General features: G+C 36.9%; 1 protein-coding gene across 8 annotated transcripts in view; it reads right to left on the bottom strand.

The window, feature by feature from the left end:
- The window catches only part of SSBP2 (single stranded DNA binding protein 2), a 331697-nt gene that overhangs the window by 217063 nt on the left and 89813 nt on the right, over positions 1-24821 (bottom strand). For 6 of the 8 annotated variants that reach the window (XR_016038015.1, XM_055428680.2, XM_055428682.2 and 3 more), the window contains exons 2-4: positions 21245-21317; positions 7141-7202; positions 566-650 (exon numbers count right to left, since the gene is read on the bottom strand). Coding sequence is in view for 7 of the 8 variants with exons in the window: in XM_055428680.2 (XP_055284655.1) it covers positions 566-650; positions 7141-7202; positions 21245-21317 (220 nt within the window). In the remaining variant the exon portion in view is untranslated. Of the gene's footprint in view, positions 1-565; positions 651-2442; positions 2735-6918; positions 6999-7140; positions 7203-21244; positions 21318-24821 lie in introns of those variants that run through there. The other 2 variants (XM_055428685.2, XM_055428683.2) reach the window with 2 other exon arrangements.

The following is a 24821-nucleotide window of genomic DNA, read 5'->3' as shown; positions in this document are numbered from 1 at the left end:
ACGTAGTCAAGGATAGTCCACTGCCCTGAAGAACTTTAAAAAAAGTTCATATTTTCATTTTTTGTCCAGACATTTCTGCTCTCTTATCTTGTATTTCCTTTAATTCACAATACATTTACTTATGGAACTGTGAAATTTAGTGAGCAAATATTTAGCCTTATAATAATGTAACTCAAAGTTGTAAAAAATAATGTAATACTTCTATATATTTTTTAATGGAAATGCAGAAGAAGAACTTTTATAACATTCTTATGATGACTTTTTTGTGGAATAACTACTACTTAATTTTTATAAATAGGCAATTGCACAAATCAGGCACACTCAAAGGTAAGAAACACCTCTAATAGCTTTAAGTTAGGACTACTCTCTTACCCTAAGCTTCTTCAACAAGACTCACACATCCATTTGTGTTTCACTTTTAAAGTGATAAGCCTATTTCCCAAGAAAAAAACAATAATTCCTTAAGTACCAAAGGAAAAAAATGGATGGTCCAATGTATTTTTCAAGAACAGTAGTTAAAAAGAAAACTGACAATATAGCTTAGTAAAACTGTATAGAAACTTACGTAATCATGGAAGGCTTTTGCTTCACTTGAATGTTCACATGTTTCCCGTCTTTCTGGAGCTGCACAGTAGAGATCCCAAAATACACTAAAAAAGTAATTATAGGAACATTAAGAAAATCATATGTCAAATGAGAAAGCACAATTCCAAAAACAGAAGGCAAATATTCCTTACAGAATATGTGTTTTCTTCTTTAGGACAAACATTTATTTGAAAGATTTAAATTCAGAGAAGGCTCTTCTTGTAGTAATAGGTATAACCTAGCCATCATTCAGAAATGCTAAGATTTTTCTAAAATGACAATAAAATTTAAAACTGTCATTCTTAATTGTCTTAAGAATGACTTAAACATTTGATTGAAATAATTATAACACTTTTCACAACTTTCCCATGAAGAATAAAAGATTTTTTAATACCAATTTAATCATTAAGGAATAAAGTAACTTTATTTTTAACAGTGAAATTCACTTTTTCAAGATAATTTTATTGTCCAACCCCAGGCCAATACCCTAACCATTAGGTCACACCTGCCAAATAAATGTATTTTCTTAAAATAGCCTCTGGTTTTCCTTTGTAATTACCAAGATAGGTTGGTCATTTTGAAAATTAAAAAATTCACACTTTCTTTTTCTCTTCCTATTCAAGAGCAATAAAAGCAAAACAGAACAGGTTGGGAAAAATAATTATACTACTTACAAAACACATAGCCCCAATCATGTTTCATAAAATTAACAATGAACATGAACAAGGGATTAAAATCAAGAAAGCAAATGTCTGAAAGTCCTAATGATAAACAAAAGCAGTTTTACTGATCAACGCATATTTTTTTTACTGTACATTAACCTCTCTAGAGAATTGGAAAGTATGCTAAGCCAAATGGTTAATGGCATAAGTTTAGGAATATAACATATCTGAGATAGAAGCTGGCCCTGCCACCTACTAGCTCAATTTGTTTAAACAAGAAACAATTCTCTCCTCTATAAAATGGGGCTGTTTAGAAAATTAAATTGTATAAAATAAGCACAGGGTCTTACAGTAAACGTATTATTAATAATATAACTAACACTATAATTAGCTTGCACAAAAACTTAAAATGCATACATATTGTTAAGGCAGGTCATTGGGCTGAGGGCACAGTTAACAATAGCACAATAAAGCTTGGGAAATCAAACTGGTCTCTTTGTTTTGACCTTTGAAGTCTCATTTCATCTGGATCTCTCTCCTGAGCTAGGATAAAACATTCTCTAGGCATTATAACAATTAATTCAATAAAAGAGGATTACTCTTAGAAGCAAAATATATGAAAGATTAAGTACTGACATTTATTTCCTTTTAAATTTCTACAATAAGCAAGAAATACAAAGCAAACAATAAGGACCAAATTAATTCAAATAATTTCAATTCCTGAACTAGAGTGCAAGCAGTTTAAAGTTGTGCTTGGCTTTCTTATATCCCTTTTGGTATAAAAAGTGTAATAATTATACACAGACAAGGATACAGCTTAAAGTTTTCACCTGGATCAGGTGTGTTATGAATTATCATGTATTGCAATTATACTTATTTTCATGTTCTTAAGGAACTTCAAAGTTCTTAAAACTAAAATTTTATAATGGCTGCCTTTAAACTGTATTTAATCACAGAAGATTATATGCAATATTATGACAATATTTCTCTTTGTGGATTTAGTAAGTGGTCAAAAATTTATAAGAGCCAGAATAAGGATAATAAAACAAATTACTAAAGTCAGACTTTATTTTTGGGGGCTCCAAAATCACTGCAGATGCTGATTGCAGCCATGAAATTAAAAGATGCTTACTCCTTGGAAGGAAAGTTATGACCAACCTAGATAGCATATTAAAAAGCAGAGACATTACTTTGCCAACAAAGGTCCATCTAGTCAAGGCTATGGTTTTTCCCGTGGTCATGTACGGATGTGACAGTTGGACTGTGAAGAAAGCTGATCGCTGAAGAATGGATGCTTTTGAACTGTGGTGTTGGAGAAGACTCTTGAGAGTCCCTTGGACTGCAAGGAGATCCAACCAGTCCATCCTAAAGGAAATCAGTCCTGAATATTCATTGGAAGGACTGATGTTGAAGCTGAAACTTCAACACTTTGGCCACCTCATGCAAAGAGTTGACTCACTGGAAAAGAGTCTGATGCTAGGAAGGATTGGGGTTGGGAGGAGACGGGGACAACAGAGAATGAGATGGCTGGATAGCATCACCGACTCGATGGACATGAGTTTGAGTGAACTCCGGGAGTTGGTGATGGACAGGGAGGCCTGGTGTGCTGTGATTCATGGGGTTGCAAAGAGTCGGACACGACTGAGCGACTGAACTGAACTGAATAAGGATAATAAAACAAATTACTAAAGTAACATAACTTTATATATAGTATTTCTAATAATCCTACATTATTAGATGTATAAAAAATGTATAAAAAATATACATTATTTTCTTGAGTAAAGGTAAAGAAATATATCCTTTTAAAGACACCTACCCAAAGAAGAAATACACAGTTCTACAGTAATAGAGACAAGGTGAAGTCTTAACCACTGGACTGCTAGGGAAGTCCCTAAATTATTTTTAAAATAGCATACAGGTATTAAAAATATTCTAGAAAAGACTCATAGAGTTATTATGGCCGAAAAAAGTTTTCTTATTAACGAAGTAAAAGTTGTCTCAATTTCCTTTCCAATCCTTTGTATTTAGTGGAAATTTCCAAGTTGTTGTTGTTGCTGTTTTACAATGTCTTCCTCCAAATCTTCCTTTGTATTCCACACTCCTTCCCTACTCTCCAACACATTTCACTTTTCCATACAGTCTGACCACTTCTATTGCTTACTTTCTTTCTTGCTAACACTATTTATTCCCTTCTTAGTGTTATTATACTCCTCCTTCTATACTACATTGTCTTATATTGATGTTTAGTTTAACAAATTCACATAAATAATTAGCTATGCAATGCCTATTACAGGCAAGACATACAACATGAGTAAAAAGTAGTCTGCCACTTACAAATATTATATACCATTCCAGTAAGCCTGCTGACTAATTTCAACACACACCATTATTTTCACATGGATATTTGGTTATTCTTAGCTACACCTGATGTCATTATTAGAGTCTAAGATCGTCAGAGTGCTAGCATGCTGCAAAATTTGACTTTTCCACTGCCAAGTGACAGAAACTGGATTCTTATGATAAACTTAGTCATTGGTTCATTTTTTTCTGCAATGTTATACATATTTAATTACAGGATATAAATACATGAGCCCAAAGTTATTCCAAAAGGTTTTTATATATAAAATTAAATTTAAAAGTTTCTTCCATTAAAAGTTTAAATAGGAAGTTTTAAAAAGTGTGTATTTTTAAATTATACAAATGAAAAAGGACATTAATTTCAGGGGAAAGAAGTTCCTTAGCATTTGTATCCCTGAAATCCATGGAAGAGAGCTGGGAACTTTTATTAAAGCATATTAACTGGAAACGTGTTTTCAAGATAGATTTGATCACAGTTAATGAGCACGGGAGAGAGGCATAAAAATTACAATAGTACTGGGCATGATACAAACTGAAAGAAGAAAAGAAATCACAAGGGACATCATATTAGGAACAAGAAAAACATTTCCAGAAAGTAAAATCACACACTTTCCCCTAAGCCATACGAAAAGGAGAAATTTCTCTCCTCTCCAAGGCCTCTGACCCTCATTTCTCCCGTAATTTATTCTGCATTTTTGTTCATGTTTATTCTCTTTCAGCATCTTCAGTCTCCCCTACTATTTCTACCTCCATCTATATACATGCTGAAATCTATTCTAAAAATAAAAATACAAAAACGCTAGGTCCTGTTCTGTGTTGTTAATCCTGAAACTACTATACATATCACCACATATTTCAACTATTCTTCACAACCCTGGAGCTGGAAAAATGGAACATAACAGTCTCCTAGATTTCATGTTCACTATTCCACTGAAACTGTTCTCCCCTAGAAGATCTAAGAAAACCTTAGTTCCTAGTTCAGGAAAACTTTTTTTTTAACTTATACCTGCTGCAGAATTTACTCTCTCCTTTGAAAAACTTTTCTAGTTTCCATATATTATTCTTTCCTGATTACCCTCCTTCCTCTCTAGGTATTTTCTTTTGAGGCTCCTCTTTATCTGTTTACACTTAAATGTTGACCTTCCTCAGAGTCCCAACCCCAGGCCCTGTTCTTACTTGTTACACTGTATATTACTATAATTGTGGATACATGTCATTAAACATTTGCTCAAGGCCACAGAATGTACAACACCAGAAATGAACTGTAATGTAAATTATGGACTTGGAGTGATTATAGTGTGTTAATGTAGGTTCATCAGTTACAACAAGGGTACTACTCTGGTGGGGATGTTGATTATGGGGAGGCTATACATTATGGAAGCAGGAGTTATATGGAAAATCTCTACCTTCTCCTCAATTTTGTTACAAACTGACTGAAAATTACTCCAAAAAATAAAATATTAATTTTGAAAAAAAAAAAAAAAACCAAAGAGATCTTTGAAACAACTGGGGAAAAAAAAGTCGGGACGCTTTTGGACATAAGGCCCATCAGTCATGGTTAGCTACATACAATGATCAGAAAAGCCTAGGATCTGGGCAATGTCCTGAAAGAGGGGATCCTTAGCTTTTCATCAGTTCTTAGAGGACCCCATGACTTCAAAATCATTAAGAATCACTCATTTATATCGATAAAGCAGGCACCTCAAAAGGTACATTTAGTAGTTTTAGGGAAGAACATTAAAAACATTGAAAATAATGTACCTTTTGCATATGCTAGACTTACATGAAAATAAATATGGCCTAAAACAGTTATGTGCCCTTTATTTACAATTTCTTGGGTATCTATAACTAAGTAAAAATTACTTAAAATACGAAAACCACAGAGAAAGAGCTCCCCTGAATCTAAGAGCCACAGAAAAAGGAAGAGCAATAGCAGATTTAAGAGCTGCACCTACTGATAAAAAAGACCAAAAAAACTGAAGTCTGAGAGAAGCAAATAGCCAAGGTATTCAGTGAATTATTATCAACCATCTACAGTAAGAGGATAGTTTAGATTCATGAGGAAGGGACTAAAAGAAAAATGGGTGCAAGAAACGGAATTAATTCTATAATGAAAAACTTAAAATCTTCATTTTGTTAGCCCACTAATCCAATAGGGACAGACCTCTAACGTGGTTTCTTGTCACTTTATAGACATAATAGGAAACATATAAAATATAAGGATGTCGATAAGGGGGGAACCTCAATTACATTCAGCAGTTAAGCACTTATAGTCTAGATCTAGATATCATAAAAACAGTTTATGTAAAACGAAAAACTGACTTTTAAAACATTATGTTACAAGACCTCAGTCTTAAGCCCCAGGAAAAAGCACAACAATAGTGCTTAAATGCAATGAACCGTTATTCCAAATACAGGAACAACTCTGAACCAAAGGACCGCACCTGTTCCTGCCATACGTATTTGAGACTAACAAGGGAAACCCACAATCATAACTGACCAAGTGCAGTTCCATTCACCATGGAACTTCTAGTAAAGCACGTTTTCAGGAGAGAGATTAAAAAGATGATGGCACTAAGTAACGGACCAAGGAAACCACATCCACGGCACTAGAAGAGAACTTTTATTTTTGTTTTTTCCTTTTAAGTATGATGCTGAGAGATGAGTGTATAATGTACTGAACAGGAAATGCTCCTAAATGAAGGATTTTTTTAAAAAAAAAGAAAAGAAAAAGCTTAGCTTGTCCATTTGATACCTAGACTAATAACTGCTGCTGCAGAAAAGTCACAAACCTGGGTGTACTGGTGCTGCAATAATATTTGTAAGTTCTGATATCAACTGAGCCGTTAATACTGACTGACCACTTGTGTGTACATACCTAGGCAGTTCTATCTCTGAATCTATCTAGAACTATTTCAAACTTTTTTAGACTATTCTAAAAATTCACCACCACCACCTTCAGTATCTTCAGGTTTAGATGAAGTCACAAGGGTAGGGCCCTGATGATGCAATTAGTGCCCTTACAAAAACCGCTGTCAGAGAGCTGGTCAGTCAGTCAGCATGCGCTTGCCCTGTCTCTCATTCTGTTCTTTGTGCGCTCTCTCTGCGTGTCCACGTGGGGACACATGGCCAAAGGCAGCTATCTACAAGCCAGGAAGAGAGTTCTCATTAGAAACAGACCATGCTTGGCAGATTGAACTCGGGACTCCTGGCCTCCAGAACTATGAGAAAATTAATTTCTGCTGTTTAAGCTACCTGGTCTATGGTATTTTCTTATGGTAACCAGAGTTGAATAATACAAACTCATACTTACAGCTGGAGAGTCCACATTGGTCACAATTCCATCTTGACTTAAGTTAATTCTTAATGCTGGTTTTGAGCTTTTTTTTATTTTATTTTTATAAGTGCTACCTTTCAGAAAATAATTGCAGAAAATGAAAAAGTATAAATGAGAAGCATAAAACCATAAACAGGTATGTGCAAGCCTCGTGAAATGCATCATCAATCTAATGAAAATGGAATAAAAGATACTTACCACCACCAAGAATGTAAGAATCCTGGTGGCTCCCCCAATGTGATGTTCTTTTCCCATCTTATCTAAAATGAATAAAATAGATATTAAACACTCCTAATAATACTTTCCCCACACATGTGACAAAGCAATATTTTACCATTTAAAATTTTTATTAAGATAATATATAGGATTTTAATCATTTTCTTATTATTCTTTATCCAAGTTTTACAAATACTCATTTTCTATTATAACTTGCTGACTGAACAGTCTGAGAGAAGATGCCACCATTATTTTCCTGAATTTGCTTCCCACTGTGCCAGAATTTCAGAAGGTATTTCAGGATCTTAAGGCACATGAAAATCACAATTATTAACACCAATATGGAAATCAGCTATCACCACTTAACCCAGACACTTGCAAGAACTTGGGCCTAATATGTACAGACTCCAAATTAAACTTCAAGGATTGAATTTTTGAATAAGTTTCTGATTTGAGGGAATGGAACTAAAAGGCATGTGTAAGAATTTTAAAAGATGGTGATATTAACTTTCCAGTTATTTATATTTCAGATGAGTTGAAGTTCACTATAATAAAATTTTAAAACAAGGTCAATATTCTCAAAATTAAAAGTTCTGATTAAATGCTTTTAACAAATTAAATTTTAAAACTGCAAAACTGAGTGTGTATTTATACAGTGCCTTTTCTAAGCACTGGATAGCATTAAAAAGAAAAGATGAAAATCTTTGCATTCAAGGAGACTACATTTCAGAAGGAAGGATTGCTGTTGTTTAGTTGCTAAGTCATGTCTGACTCTTTGCGACCCCATGGACTATCCTGCCAAGCACCTCTGTCCATGGGATTTCCCAGGCAAGAATACCGGAGTGGGTGCTCATTTCCTTCTCCACAGGATCTTTCTGACCCAGGGATTGAACCCACATCTCCTGCATTGCAGGTGGATTCTTCACCATTAAAGAGAAGCTCAGTAGGGAAAATGGACCATAACAAACAAATGTCCCTGCCCCATCCCCTCCCAAAATGACTGCATTTATACTAGAGTAGAAGGTGACAAATGCTATGGAGGAAAATAAAGCAGTGAAGGAGGATAAAGAGAACAGACAAACTGTAAGAAGTTGTAATTTTAGCTAAGGTGATCCAGCTTCAAGAACAAACAACCCTTATATATAAGTATAGCTTTTAGTTTTTTAAATAACTAAAAAATAATTTAATAATATTCCAATCGGTAAAATGTGCCCATTGGCCCTTATCACTACTAAGAAGCAAACAACTATAAATACTGACTGATTCAAATAATTCTTTTCATCACCTACTATGGAAGAAGTTATCCCAACAGGATAAAAAACAAAAATATTTTAAAATAAAAACTCATAAAGTGATTCTAAATGTTAAAACAAAAAAAAAACCCTCTTTAAGGAAGAGATGTAAAACTTAAGCATAATTAAAATCACTGAAACTGATAGAATTTTTAGAGTGCTTATGCACACAAAATACAAACCAACGAAAACTTTGATGTAAAAAAGTAATTTACTCTCAAAAACCAGAGAAATTCTCTGAAGATTAGAAAATTATGTATGTGAAAGCCATTTTAAGAGCTAAAAGGTGAAACTATAATAAGAGTTAATCAACTTAAATTTATAAAGTCAAATGGGCTGGAAGAAGCACAAGCTGGAGTCAAGATGGCCAGGAGAAATATCAATAACCTCAGATATGCAGATGACACCACCCTTATGGCAGAAAGTGAAGAGGAACTCAAAAGCCTCTTGATGAAAGTGAAAGAGGAGAGTGAAAAGGTTGGCTTGAAGCTCAACATTCAGAAAACGAAGATCATGGCATCTGGTCCCATCATTTCATGGGAAATAGATGGGAAAACAGTGGAAACAGTGTCAGACTTTATTTTTTTTGGGCTCCAAAATCACTGCAGATGCTGATTGCAGCCATGAAATTAAAGGATGGTTACTCCTTGGAAGGAAAGTTATGACCAACCTAGACAGTATATTAAAAAGCAGAGACATTACTTTGCCAACAAAGGTCCATCTAGTCAAGGCTGTGGTTTTTCCCGTGGTCATGTATGGATGTGAGAGTTGGACCGTGAAGAAAGCTGATCGCCGAAGAATTGATGCTTTTAAACTGTGGTGCTGGAGAAGACTCTTGAGAGTCCCTTGGACTGCAAGGAGATCCAATCAGTCCATTCTAAAGGAGATCAATCCTGGGTGTTCATTGGAGGGACTAATGCTAAAGCTGAAACTCCAATATGTTGGCCACCTCATACGAACAGTGGACTCACTGGAAAAGACTCTGATGCTGGGAAGGATTGGGGGTGGGAGGAGAAGGGGACAACAGAGAATGAGATGGCTGGATGGCATCACCGACTCTGTGGACATGAGTTTGAGTGAACTCCGGGAGTTGGTGATGGACAGGGAGGCCTGGCGTGCTGTGATTCATGGGGTCGCAAAGAGTCAGACACAACTGAGCGACTGAACTGAACTGAAACATAAACAATGAACCAGAACATGTTATATGAATGGAAGCCAGATCCTAACTTGAATTCTCCTAAGTAGTAACATTCAAAATTTTTTAAAAATCTATGCTATCTTTTATCTGAAAATTTCAGGTGATCAATATTTTATCTTTTTTGGTTCATGAAAAATGGTACTTAATGAGTCTTTTTTTAAATTTATCTATTTATTTTTAATTTATATTGGAGGCTAATTATTTTACAATATTATATTGGTTGGTTTGCCATACATTGACATGAATCCGCCCCGGGTGTACATGAGTTCCCCCTTCCAAACCACCCTCCCACCTCCCTCCACCCTTTATCCTCCCTCTGGGTCATCCCCGCACACCAGCCCCGAGCATCATGTAACATGCATCAACCCTGAACTGGTGATTTGTTTCACATATGATAATATACATGTTTCAATGTCATTCTCCCAAACCATCCCACCCTCACCCTCTCCCACAGAGTCCCAAAGACTGTTCTATACATCTGTGTCTTTTGCTATCTCGTATACAGGGTTATCATTTGCATCTTTCTAAATTCCATATATATGCATTAGTATATTATATTGGTGTTTTTCTTTCTGGCTTACTTCACTCTGTATAATAGGCTCTAGTTTCATCCACCTCATTAGAACTGGTTCAAATGCATTCTTTTTAATGGCTGAGTAATACTCCATTATGTATATGTACCAAAGCTTTCTTATCCATCCGTCTGCAGATGGACATATAGGTTGCTTCCATGTCCTGGCTATTATAAACTGTGCTGCAATGAACATTGGAGTACATGTGTCTCTTTCAATTCTGGTTTCCTCGGTGTGTATGCCCAGGAGTGCGACTGCTGGATCATATGGCAGTTCTATTTCCAGTTTTTTGAGGAATCTCCACACTGTTCTCCATAGTGGCTGTACTAGTTTGCATTCCCACCAACAGTGTAAGAGGGTTCCCTTCTCTCCACACCCTCTCCAGCATTTATTGCATGTAGACTTTTGGATAGCAGCCATTCTGACTGGTGTGAAATGGTATCTCATTGTGGTTTTGATTTGCATTTCTCTGATTATGAGGGATGTTGAGCAATTTTTCATGTGTTTGTTAGCCATCTTTATGTCTTCTTTGGAGAAACATCTGTTTAGTTCTTTGGCCCATTTTTTGATTGGGTCATTTATTTTTCTGGAATTGAGCTGCAGGAGCTACTTGTATATTCTGAAGATTAATCCTTTATCAGTTGCTTCATTTGCTATTATTTTCTCCCATTCTGAAGGCTGTCTTTTCACCTTGCTTACAGTTTTCTTTGCTGTGCAGAAGCTTTTGATTTTAATTAGGTTCCATTTGTTTATTTTTGCTTTTATTTCCAATATTCTAGGAGGTGGGTCTTGGAGGATCCTGCTGTGATTTATGTCAGAGAGTGTTTTGCCTACATTCTCCTCTAGGAGTTTTATAGTTTCTGGTCTTATATTTAGCTCTCTAATCCATTTTGAGTTTATTTTGGTGTATGGTGTTAGGAAGTGTTGTAGTTTCATTCTTTTACAAGTGGCTGACCAGTTTTCCCAGCACCACTTGTTAAAGAGACTTTTCTCCATTTTATATTCTTGCCTCCTTTGTCAAAGATAAGGTGTCCATAGGTGCGTGGATTTATCTCTGGGCTTTCTATTTTGTTCCATTGATCTATATTTCTGTCTTTATGCCAGTACCATACTGTCTTGATAACTGTGGCTTTGTAGTAGAGCCTGAAGTCCGGCAGGTTAATTCCCCCAGTTCCATTTTTCTTCCTCAAAATTGCTTTGGCTATTTGAGGTTTCTTGTATTTCCTTACAAATTGTGAGATTATTTGTTCTAGTTCTGTGAAAAATATCGTTGGTAGCTTGATAGGGATTGCATTGAATGTATAAATTACTTTGGGTAGTATATTCATTTTTACAATATTTATTCTTCCAATCCACGAACACAGTATATTTCTCCATCTATTAGTGTCCTCTTTGATTACTTTATAATGAGTCTTATGAGAAATAAAGCTCTGACATCCTGCTCAAGTTATAATTTAGTCAAAAACCTGTGTCTCATCTTTTCTCTCAATCTTTTCTCTTACCATCTTTTCCCACGTCAATGTCTTCTTGAAGGGCATAATGATGCCCCTCACAGATGTGTCCCAGACATACTAATATTCCTAATCCCTGGAATCATCCTAAGCATATGAACAGGAAGTTTTTCAAAGTAGAGTCCTTACTTTTCATCTCAGCTCATCTTGACTTTACCTAACACAACTGTAAAATACTTAAAAGGAGAATGTGAGATGACTTATGAAGAGTCAAAGCAGACTGACTAGGTCTGAATGACAGACTGTGCTAGAGGTTACTAAACTCACGGTCTAATAAGAGTCCTGCTGCACCACGTCACCTACTAAGCAGTCATTTTCTTGCATTTTCACAACTTCCACAGCCAGTCATCAGATGTTTCAGGAGATAAGGTACTCTAGGAAAACACCTACACGATTTATATTTGATATGGTCTTCTACAACAGGAAGCCTGAATGTAATGTATTTGTATTTGAAACAGCATGACATCTTATTACTCCTAAGAGAAACAAAATGTTTCACAAACATCATCTCTTTCATCCTCAAAATATTATTTTCTATATCATGAGTGAAGTTCACCTTTCTCACTTTAAATTGCAAGTCTATGGAAGAAACAACTAAAACTTTGGTCAAAAATATTTAAGTTAACACAAAAGTCATCCTTTCACAGTTATTCAGTGAACAACAACCAATGTGCAAGGTATTTACAAAAAGGAGATGGTTCTACAGAGGAATATGTTTCCATAGTGAATGGTAGTCTTTTGCCTAAAAACTAATTACTATTCTGTTACATGCATGCTTAGTCGTGTCCAACTCTTTGTGAGCCCATGGGCTGTAACCCGCCAGGCTCCTCTGTCCATGGGATTTACCAGGCAAGAATAGTGGTTGGGTTGCCATTTTCTCCTCCAGGGTATCTTCCCAACCCAGGAATTGAACCCATGTCTTCTGCATTGGCAGGTGTATCCTTTACCACTGAGCCACCACTACTCCAGATAATACTTATTTAAAGAAAGCATGAGATGATATTCAGGAAAACAGAACCTGGTCTAGAGAAAACTTTGTCACATTTACTGCGGCACTGCTACAAACAATGAAAATTAGAAACAACCTGAAAAGCATTCACCAACAGTGAATGCCAAATAAAATTTACTACTTAAACACTACAGAATAGTGTGTAATCATTAAAGAGAATAAGATAAATCTATATGGGAAAAGGGCTATGATAGACTGGTTTTTCAAATGAGATTAAGAAAGGCTACAGAATAATACATACAGTATAAAACATTTCCTGTTTAAACATATGTGTGCATATGTATGTATGAACTTGGTTGTATGAAAAAAATGACACCAAACTTACAACTATTATCTCTGGGAAAAGGTAAAGGACTTTCATTTTGAAGTCATAATCATATATATAGTTTAATTTTTTTAGCAAACATAATGATGGATGAGGTTGAGGAACAGCCAGAAAACACCTCTAAATACCAAAAGTCACTTTAGAAACGATTCTTCTGCCATCTATGAAGAGGCATTTTCTGTTGTACTGAGTTTCATGGGCTTCAGGGTTGTTTAGGTGCTTAAATGGTAGCTATGCAAATAATTTCTCTCTATTTTTCCTTCTTGTATTATTGCAGCATATGTATTCCCTAGTCCTTAGGCTTTTGCTCTTTAAATCATCTACCTCCCTTCCTTCCATCATCAGTCCAGCTAAAAGCTAGTATTCTCCTGTAACCTTGTAAACTGCAAGGCCAATGCCTACCACCATACTTTACATCTGAGGGCCTTTTCTGTGTAGGCAGTGTCTCTGTAATATGATCTAGTGTTTTCAGCATTTCTATAAAAATGCAGAGCTAAACACTGAATCATGAATGAATGGTATACTGGCAAGAATAAGATATGCCATACGGTTTATAAATGAAAATTGGAAATTTCAATGAACATATACTCTCTGATACAGCAATTCTTCTAGGAATTTATTAATATGGTCACATGTGCAAAGTTACATATAAAACAATTTTCAGTGAAACATCATTTGCAATTGCAAAATACTGGAAACAATATAAATGTCCATTAGTAAGGGGACGGAGAAGGCAATGGCAAGCCACTCCAGTACTCTTGCCTAGAAAATCCCATGGACGGAGGAGCCTGGCAGACTGCAGTCCGTGGGGTCACTAAGGGTCGGACACGACTGAGCGACTTCACTTTCCCTTTTCACTTTCACACATTGGAGAAGGAAATGGCAACCCACTCCAGTGTTCTTGCCTGGAGAATCCCAGGGACGGGGGAGCCTGGTGGGCTGCCGTCTATGGGGTCACACAAAGTCGGACATGACTGAAGTGACTTAGCAGCAGCAGTAAGGGGACTGGTAAACTATACTATGGCACAGGTCATAGAATGAAAAATGCTATAACCACAAAAAGAGAATATTTGTAAAGTTCAGCAAACTGACAGAAAACAACTGAAGTCAAGTAAAACAAAAATCAAAGCACAGTAAGTGTGTATAATAAAGAATCTGTGATACACACACACACACACACACACATACACATACACTTATTATTTCAGCATTATTTGCTCTGGCAAGGTATACTAGTCATTTACCTATTACTTCTCAGCCCCACACCCACCTTCCTATATCCTCCATTCTACACTCCGTACTTGGATTCTGAAAATTACATTACCTAGGCTCCTAGTCAGCTAGTTTCCCTTAAGTGCTAAAAGGAGATACTAGTAGGAGATCAAAGGGCAGGGGAAGAAGAGAAGCTTCCTGCCCCTGGCTCCAAAAGAAAAGTGGTTGCTTGTTGCAGAAGCGGCAACAAAGTAGAGGTGGGGCAATTCTGGATGCTGTAAGCACCTTTTCGGGGGGTTCCAGGGGGGTTTGTCATTGTGGGACCACTTCAGATCATCTAGATCTACTTCAACAGCATCGCCAGCAGCACAGCAGTACATTCGAAGCTCATGAGATCCAAACTTTACAGAGTATTCTTAAGTCCTTTCATACTTTTTGAAAACCAATATTTAAAAAATTAATATTATAAAAGAATAAAGCTAGTTCCTATGTTAAGAATCTGTATACCTATGTATAGGCTTCCCTGGTGGCTCACAAGGTAAAGAATCTGCCCATAATGCAGGAGACCTGGGGTCAATCCCTGGGTTGGGGAGATGTTTGTTCCTAGAAAAATTCCTGAGACTTCTAAGTTTTATACTAATTTTCTAAAACTGTAGTATAGGTGCAGCTATACACTAAATGTAATAAAAGGTAAAGCTTTTACATTCTAATTTTAAAAATTAGAGCAAACAACAGGAAGAAAAATCTGCACTTTGAAGGAGATGTAATTCAAAACTGTGCTATTCAATGTGGTACTCATTAACAACATGTGGCTCTTTACATAGAATTAATTGAATGTTCTTCGATTTCTCTAGCCACTTTTTAAGGGCTCCGTTGTCACATGTGAGTAGTGGAGAACTTACTAAACAGCAGAGATTAGAGATCATTTTCATAATCACGGAAAATTTTAGTGAATAGTGCTGTTCTGCTTTAGAAGGAATGCAGAAGTCTTTATAAAGGCGATTTTTTTCTTGGGAAATTGGGAAAACTCCTTGGTGGATCCTTCATATTTCTGGGCCAGAAAGGCATAAGCTCTTAGAAACGGTTTGAAAGTAAAGAACAGATAGCTAATATTCTACATAATAAAATAACAAGGATTTATGAGGTTACTAATAGTTTCCAGGAAGGAGTAGTCTGGGGGTCTGGGAGTATTCAGAAAAGGAGCAATCGGGAACATTGCGAGGACTCAACAAGACAAAAGGTAGAAGGAGTCTTCAGGACAACAGCTGGTGAGAAATTCTCTATGGCAGGAAGACCAAAGAACTTAAGGATAGTTGCATCTGATATCCGAGTCAATGTTGTTGCTTGTACTGTACTTAATCAATGCTTAATAGTCTTCAGTTTTTCCCTAACTTTCAATAAGAATCCTTCATACCCAAGAGCAATGCGTTAGTGGGGCTTTAGGCTATGAAGGCAACAGGAAAGCTCAGGCAAAGAAAAGGTATCAGCCATAACGAAGAGTAGCAGGGCTGTAATACTGAGTGAGGGCAAGAAATTATAGCAAGTGAAACGTTAACAACCTCCCCCCCGCTCCTTGTAAGCCCCAGAGATACTAAAGAGGACCTGAGACAATCTGTCATATTAGGGTTTGAGTTGGAGTCATTTTGGTAGAAAAGGTAACCCTAAGAAGTAGGAGGGTTGTGGGCTATCAAGGTGACAGACACTTGGAGCTATATGGCACATAGGCTATATATTTATATTATTGTTGTTCAGTCACTAAGTCATGTCTGACTCTTTGCAACCCCATGGACTGCAACACACTAGGCTCCCCTGTCCTTCAGTATCTCCTGGAGTTTGCTCAGATTCATGCCCATTGAGTTGGTGATGCTATCTAACCATCTCATCCTCTTTTACAGTTTTATTTTTAAAGAAATAAACTACACAAGATAGAAAAGAATTGGTCAAGAATTTTCAAAATAGCACTTTTGAGCGCTTACCACATGCCAGGTCTTTCAAGTCATTTCATATGTACTAACTCATTTAAACCTCAGCACAACTTTAAAGTACTACTATGATTATCTTCTTTTCATAGTTGAGAAAATGGAATAAGTAAGTACGATTTAGAACACAATTCATATCCAGCAGTGTGGACCCACAGTCATTGCTCTGAGCCATTATACTATGTTGCCTCCAAGTTAAAGTTCAAGAAACATGTAAGGAAATCACTGCTATTATTTCCTCTCTTCACATAGATGAAAAAATTAACAGAGAGAACAGAATTTTTGAGTCTATGGAGTTCCATAATTTAGCATTCCTAACAAAATCTGAAGAAGCCACCCATTAGATGTTTTTAAGCTTCTATTTCTGGCTACCTGACGGAGAAGGCAATGGCAAGCCACTCCAGTACTATTGCCTAGAAAATCCCATGGATGGAGGAGACTGGTAGGCTGCAGTCCGTGGGGTCGCTAAGGGTCGGACACGACTGAGCGACTTCACTTTCACTTTTCACTTTCCACTTTCACACATTGGAGAAGGAAATGGCAACCCACTCCAGTGTTCTTGCCTGGAGAATCCCAGGGACGGGGGAGCCTGGTGGGCTTCTGTCTACAGTCGGACACGACTGAAGTGACTTAGCAGCAGCAATATAGTACAAACAAGGTAAAATTATTAAGAAGAGAAAATCTGGATCTCTGCAACACTCTTAATTCTTAATTTTATTTGCCTCATTCCGAGGCACAAATGCCATGCAAAATTTCAGGAATAAAAAGGAATTATCTTATCTAAAATGAAACAATATAACCCAGCAAAAAGATAGTTTTTAATGAGTCCAAAGTAATATTTAGGATTTAGACATGGTTTGAAATCTATGATGAATCAGAGAACAGTGAGCTGGTCAACACAACCTGGCTAGACAAATGTTTTAATTTCTATTGTTAGTCCAATCCTATCTCTCTTAACTAGGAAAAAAAATTGCTGGACTAACGAGTGTCCTACTATTTTGACTGATAACCAAAGCTACCAAAAGCAATTCAATTTCCGACAGGCTAAACTAAGGGCACTGTCAGAAAGGCTAGCCCAAGTGAGAACTTAGATGCTGAGAGTCACATCTTAACTTGCTCAGATGATGCCTAGAGTTCCAACGCGACCTTCTCACAACTTAGTCCAGAAGGCAAACCCACACAATATGAAAGAGGTGGCCCAGCACAGAAAATCCTGGCTGACAAGGGCTCACTAATGTCATATCCATCCATATCCTCACTCATCCTGAAGGAGAAAGCCGAAACTGGAAAAAGCATTCTACTTCACCTTGAACCAGAGTGAGAACATTGAATACTTGAGTAATTGGTGCCACTTCAGTCATCTCCTTTTAATTACAAATATCCAATTCAAATAAGTAAGTCTTATTTTTAAGTTCCCTGTTTAACAGTACTGAATTAGATAAAAATCTGGTATAGCGTAAGAATTTAGGTAAGATGGTCCTTTACTACACAAGTGACTCAAGAAGTCATTCTACAACGTGCTCAATGTGCTAAGTCGCTTCACTCGTGTCCGACTCTGTGCGACCCCATGGACTGTAGCCTGCCAGGCTCCTCCGTCCATGAGATTCTCCAGGCAAGAATACTGGAGCGGGTTGCCATGCCCTTCTCCAGAGGATCTTCCCACCCAGGAATCGAACCTGCAATCTCTTACATCTCCTCCATTGGCAGCCGGGTTCTTTACCACTAGCACCACCTGGGAAGTCCCATGCTACAACAAGCAGTCTTAAATTTTCCAGGCGATCCAAGTGAAAGTAAAGAGAGAGAAAGCAATTCTAAATAGGGTATAAAGCTGTAAAAGATTACACTGTCCACAGTTTAAGAGGATGGGTATTGCCATTCACCTAGACACTGCAGTACAAACCTAATGATGCTATTCTTTTACTTTAAAGTTCCCTTTTGCCGAGATGATAAGTCCAAGCTTCTTGGCAGAATATGCAAAGGCTTTCATGATAAGAATGCACTATCAGCACGGAGAGGTGGAGCCCTGAGCAAGCTTTCCAAGAAAAAGCTACTTCTGAGCTAGTCAAGGAGAGAAGGGGAGATTTTAGGCAGTGAACAGCACTGAGTAAAGCCCAGATGAGAGACGCCTTCTGGCGTGTATCGACAAACACAAGCAGCTGGTATGATGGAAACTTAAAGCATGAAGGAGGACAACATAGCAAGCTACTGAAATTTTACCAACTGAAATTATAGTCAATGGTCCCTAACTGCAGGTTCCACATCCACAGATTCAAACAACCATGGGTAGAAAATACTTGGAAAGAATGTTCCTGAAAGTTTCAAAAAGTCAAATGTGAAATTGCTCACAATGGGCAACTATTTACATATCATGTACATTGTATTTACAACTATTACACAGCATTTGCACTGTATTAGGTATTATAAATAACCTACAGATGATTTAAAATACACGCAAAAATGAGTGTAGGTTATATGCAAACACTGTGCTGTTTTACATAAGGGACTTGATCATCTGTGAAATTTTGGTATCCACAGGGGAGGGGGGTGGGGTCCCAGAACCGATCCCCAGTGGATATGGAGGGATGACTGTATCTAGAACTCTAGGGTATACTCAGCAGTGGCCTATTACAAATCTACCTCCAAACTTCCATTTTAAAAACAAGATAATTTACTATGCAAATATATGTGTGTGTGTTTGTGTATATTTGCTTTAAAAAAACCTACAAATATTTTTTATTGCAGGATAAAAATTCCTTTTTAAATATGTTAACAACCCCACTCCCACAAACAACTACTCTGGAATGTATATTCTTTCAGACCTTTGAATTTACTTCACGTTCATAAATATGTACCCACAAAAATATATATTATTGCTTTATGTTCAATGGTTTTCATGTAACTGTCCTGGGAATCACATACACTCATCTCCAAAGTCCAGTAATACTGTATATCTTCCTGGTGACAGGAGTTTATTTTCTGCTTAACTGATTCCTCTTGTGAAATTGAACCAAACTGATAATGGAGAAATCCTCAGTTTTGTATTCCAAATGCAACCAGACAAAATAAAATCATGGTATATATCTGTTTAAAAATGTGCAAACTTCTGAAATTATTTTATTTTTACCAAATAGCACTAGAAAAAGTTGTATTTCCATTGAGTTCAGAAGCACAGCAGTACAGTATTTAGTTATCTGCTCAATCTATATAACTTATTTGAATCCAAATAGCTGAACATTTTTTTAAGCAACATTTTTTTTTTGTTTGATGAAGTGATTATGAATGTTGGCAAGAAAAAAGATTCAGAAAGTTGAGCCAATTCAAAACAATTCTTTATCTAGGAAAAGTGATCAGTAACTCCTTTCATCAAGTTTTCAACTGCATTAAGACAAAAGTATAAAATCCCCATAACTGAGTTTAGTTTTTTTAAATATAAGTTGGCAGTGATTAAGAATATAATTATTAAAAGTACCCTGTTTGCAATTTCAGTTGCTTCCTTTGTAACAACAAGCAGTGATTGTGACTCAGAAAGGTTATAGACCAAAGTCTTCTAATTTATGATTTAATCAGGGAAAGATACGTTAAACTTGTTTTGATTTAAATATACTTTGAAATCACATTTTTATTACACTGCATATATTCCTTCTATGGTAAACAATTGACTTAAGTTCTGAGCATACCTCTCAATTTTCTTACTTGCAAATAGGCCCCAATGGTTCACATATACTAATTAATTAGTTTGATTAGATTGGGGGGATACGTGTGTTTGTTTACTTGTGTGCTTGTTGGGGGATAGTGAATCTCAAGAAAGCTGTACCTCAGGCAGGGACTTTGGTCAAAGGGTTGCATGTCATGTCCCTGATCTTGCAGAGGCAAACTAATGAAATCACTAGAGACAACATAATTTTGATCAGCACTGTCCAACAGAAATATAATCATAGGCCACAAATGAGAGCCACAGATATAATTTTAAATTTTCTAGCAACCACTTTTAAAAAGAAAAATAACGCTAGTAATTTTATTTTACCTAATATATCCAAAAATATTATGCTTTTAATGTGATCAAATTTTTTAAATTATTGATACTTTGTATTCTTTTTTTCACATCAAGTCTTCAAAATCCAGTGTGTAACTTCATACTTATAACACTTTTCAATTCAATCAGTCATATTTTAAGTGCTCAAAAAGCCATTTTTAGCCAGTGGTTACCATGCTGGACAGCACAGATACAGAGGGAAAAACAGCACAGATACATGTTGGAATCAACATGGACCTAAGGTTTGATTTTAGTTCAATAACTTACTAAGCTGTGTGACCACAAACTAGTTACATAAACTCCCTGAGTCCTGTAGTTCTTATCAATAAATCAGAAATGATACCAGATGCCTTGCAAATTTCTTAGAAGAACTAAGATAGATAATATGCTCACACATACTATAACTCAGTAAAGTCCTCCTCTTCCTCATTATTATATAAATTGAAGAAGAAAAGGTAACACTGTATGAAAGCTAAAATTTAAGGTTTAAAAATTGTGAAGGAGAAAAACAGAAACAAGAACTTGAAGCAAGATTATCAAAATCTTTTCTAACTTAAGTTCGGTCATCAACCCACTATTATCTATACAAAATAAAAACAAAAACCGTATTTTCCAAAACTGTGAATAATGCCAAATAAAATATTTCTAAAACTAGAGATATGATGGTGTTTTCCTTTTTTTCTTAAAGCAAATTTGCTTTCTTGTTTATTGTTGCTGAGGTTAATATTAATTTCTATTCCTCGGAGGGGGGAAATGGCTAGAAAGTTGAGTAGGAAGTTATTTGCACGGAAATGGCATTTCGGGATACTGCAAATGCTTCCAATAATCTACAAAGACTACATTATGCATTTGGATAACTGAACATTCACTATTTTCAAATAACCATTACATTTTATTTCTCATTCACTTATACATAATATATCAAAACACAATACAGAAAATATACACAACATACCTCTGATAAAAATGTTTGGGCCGATTTCTGAGCTCCTACATGGAGCAGATACTCATATACGTAGAGTGCTAACCTGGGAAAAGAATAAAATATTTATTGAGAAGAGGTATATTTAAAATTCAGTCTTTAAACAATGCATACACCCTTTCATTACGAAAGTATTTTTCACACTAACAGTGACAGAAAAACAACTCTTCCAACATCTTTTCAATGGGAGTTTATACATGTATGTTCAGAAAGAACTTTAATTAAAATAGGACACAAAAGAATAAGACACATTGTATCTTTTGGCAAGATACACCTAAATAAGGATTTTTTGTTTTGTTTTGTTTCATCTAATTTATCATACCCTAAATTCTCTTTTGTACCCAATATGAATTATTAATTTAACCCATAACCTATGTTAAGGTATAATTATTAGTATAATAAATAATTGGACTTTTAAAACAACACTATATCCTTCCATCTTTTTAGTGAATGTTATTATAAACTCCAGCTGTTTACACATCCATATGCCAAAATGGATGTTGAACATCCATTGTAATATTTGTTCAGCACTTTCTCCTTATTCTTTAGATGTTATTGTTAAACCAACAATTTTTTAGTTTACAAGAAACTCAAATTAACTGCAAATCACAGCATTAGGTAAACTTTAAAGATACTAGATTATATTAGGCCTTTGGGGACTTACAATTTAAATGTTAACACAAAAGTACATATAAATTCATCACTCAAATATAGAATATTAAGTATGCACTATCCACTTATAGTACTCTCATTAACTAGTGGATTCAGAATTTTAAGCTCGACCATGTGGCTCAATTTTAGTTAAGCTGTTAACAAAATATTATTCATAAACCCAAATTAGTCTGAGGCAGTATTTTTAATGATATCTTGGACCAATGCCCAGATAGCTCACAACACTTCAGTTTCTGCTACACTGTATTTACCAATATTGAGCCAGGTTTACAGTAAACAAAACAATGTAACAATAACCACAATTCCGTACAGCTACACCATTTATCTTGCCAAGTGAATTTATGATTGTTAAAGACTGATGGCATTTGCAAAAATGAGTATTTTCTTCATGTTTATGAAAACATAACATGCACTTGTTATGAAAAGGGAAAGCCTGTATATAATCACTGCTCTGTCCATTTAATTATTTCTCCATTCCCAAACTGTCAGACATTTAAGATGAGAATCATTCTGTGGTTAGTAAGCACCATGAATCAGTCAGTTCAGTTCAGTTCAGTCGCTCAGTCGTATCCGACTCTCCGCGACCCCATGAATCACAGCACGCCAGGCCTCCCTGTCCATCACCAACTCCCGGAGTTCACTCAAACTCATGTCCACAGAGTCGGTGATGCCATCCAGCCATCTCATTCTCTGTCGTCCCCTTCTCCTCCCGCCCCCAACCTTTCCTAGCATCAGAGTCTTGAATAGATACATGTTAAAGTTACTCATAGATGAAAAGTATGCTGTTGACAGTGAGTATAGGAATATAATTTAGAAACATCTATTCTCTTCAAGCTGAATGCCATTTCCTAGGTCGGTGCTTCTCGTCTTCTGCCCTAACACAGATGAGGCACATGTCACGTCCCTGTGTGATGCTCCGTGGGGAAGGTTCATACCCAACATACATCATATGGGATCTGGGAACTGAAATGTTCCTGTAGTTTCAAACAAACCAACCCCACTGGTGATTCTTATCACACATTCTTCACACACACATATTCCACATACCCTGTCCCTCTATTAACTGCTACTAACCCTATCACATGAGGCCCTGACCATGATGGCAGGTTTCATCTTGAAAGAGAAACTATCTGTGAATTTCTCCTGAAGAGACCAAAGCCTCAAAATTGCCTGCCAGTGGCATCGTGGCCCTGCTGCTGTTGCCCTAGAGCCTCATGTTATTCCTGTGGGTTGTAAAATCTTGGGCCTAGAGCCAAACCAGCGGTGACGGCTAGAAAAGAAAGCCAGGTCCAAGTCAAGGGCCCAGTGGTAAGGATGCCCCACCAAGCCTGGAGAAGCCGAAAGCTGAGAGCACTGAGTGAAGAGGGGCACGGTGGTGGGTCAGGTTGGGGCTGAGGTGAGAGAACCGACCGCGGAGCAGCCGAAGCCAGGGCTCAACTCAGCTGTCCTTGCAATACAAACCATTCCTGAAAGCCGAGCGAGCTGCTGCCTTGGAATCTCTTTTTTGTAATAGTAAAGAAGATAATATGTTTCTTCTATGTTTCCCCCAATTAATTAGGTAACAAAAAGTGTATCTCTTTATAAGTACAATTTAAAGCAACAATCTCCCCTCTTTGAATGAGTCCAGGACAGGGATTCTAAAAGATATGTTGGTGGGGGCAGAGAATCAATGAGAGGGAGGGGTTTCAAACTATAGAACTAAAGATTCTGAAGCATCTTCCTAGGTGTGTGCCTGTTCTCCTATCCTTCAAATCTCAGCTGTAGCAGCACATCGTATTTTTACCAACAGGGTGATAAAACAGGACAGGGCTGAGAAAATCTACCTACAATGCCGCCTAACGTATCCTAATGTTCTATCACCTCCCTGGAACAAAATGAATGCTTCCCAGGCAGTCAGGACCTGTGATCTGGAAAGAGTGGCAGGGAGCATCACACAGGTGAACAATTAATCAACTCCACTGCCATGGTGACTGTGAAATACATCACTAGCAAATCTCCGAATTTTAACTACTGTCTCTGTGCATGCGTGCTAAGTTGCTTCCGTCATGGTGTCCAACTCTGCAACCCCTTGGACTACAGCCCTCCAGACTCCTCTGTCCATGGGGATTCTCCAGGCAGGAATTCTGGAGTGGGTTGCCATGCCCTCCTCCAGGGGATCTTCCCGACCCAGGGATCAAACCCGCATGTCTCACACCTCCTGCACTGGTGCCACCTGGGAAGGCTGCCTCTGTGCATAGGATTTTCCAAACCCATCTCTGTAGTCCAATCCTTTCTACCAAGCTACAAACCAGCTTCTCCAAATCAGTTTGAAATTTCTAGCAAGGAAGTTCTCTCTTAACTTGACCATGTCCAGCATTAAATTGACCTTCTCCGTCTGTTTACAGTACCCATGCTCACTTTCAAGGAAACATAATTTCTGAGTCTCAGTTTCCTCATTTGCAAAATGGGAAGGATACTTTCCTTGCAGTGCTGTTGAAAGGATTGGAGAGCACAGCAAATGGTAACAATGATTGCAACAGTTTCAGCTAATTATGTCACATATCACATTGCCAAGCTAATTATGTCACAGCTAATTCTGTCACATATTACCAAGTCACCAACACCACAGTCGCTCCCACATCTGCCATTCCTTTCGATCCTCCCCTGCTCCTGAAGGACCACTAAGAGCCACAGTGACAGAAGTATTTATTTTACCTTCAGGTACAGACACTGTGGATTCCCATTAGCTTCCTACAGAGGCATTAGGGTCACCAGAAATAAGAACCTTCAGAAGGTTCTGAGGGAAAAGCCCTGTAATAAATTAATTTTGTATGAAGACAAATGTTTCCAGGGGAGTGGGGAGTGACACCTGTCCATCTGTGCACGTGAATCACAGCTT

Source organism: Moschus berezovskii, chromosome 8 (genome assembly GCF_049115385.1).
Source record: "Moschus berezovskii isolate FMDL1 chromosome 8, NW_MosBer_1.0, whole genome shotgun sequence".
Taxonomy (NCBI): Eukaryota; Metazoa; Chordata; class Mammalia; order Artiodactyla; family Moschidae; genus Moschus; species Moschus berezovskii.
This window is presented reverse-complemented; position numbering and strand designations above follow the sequence as displayed.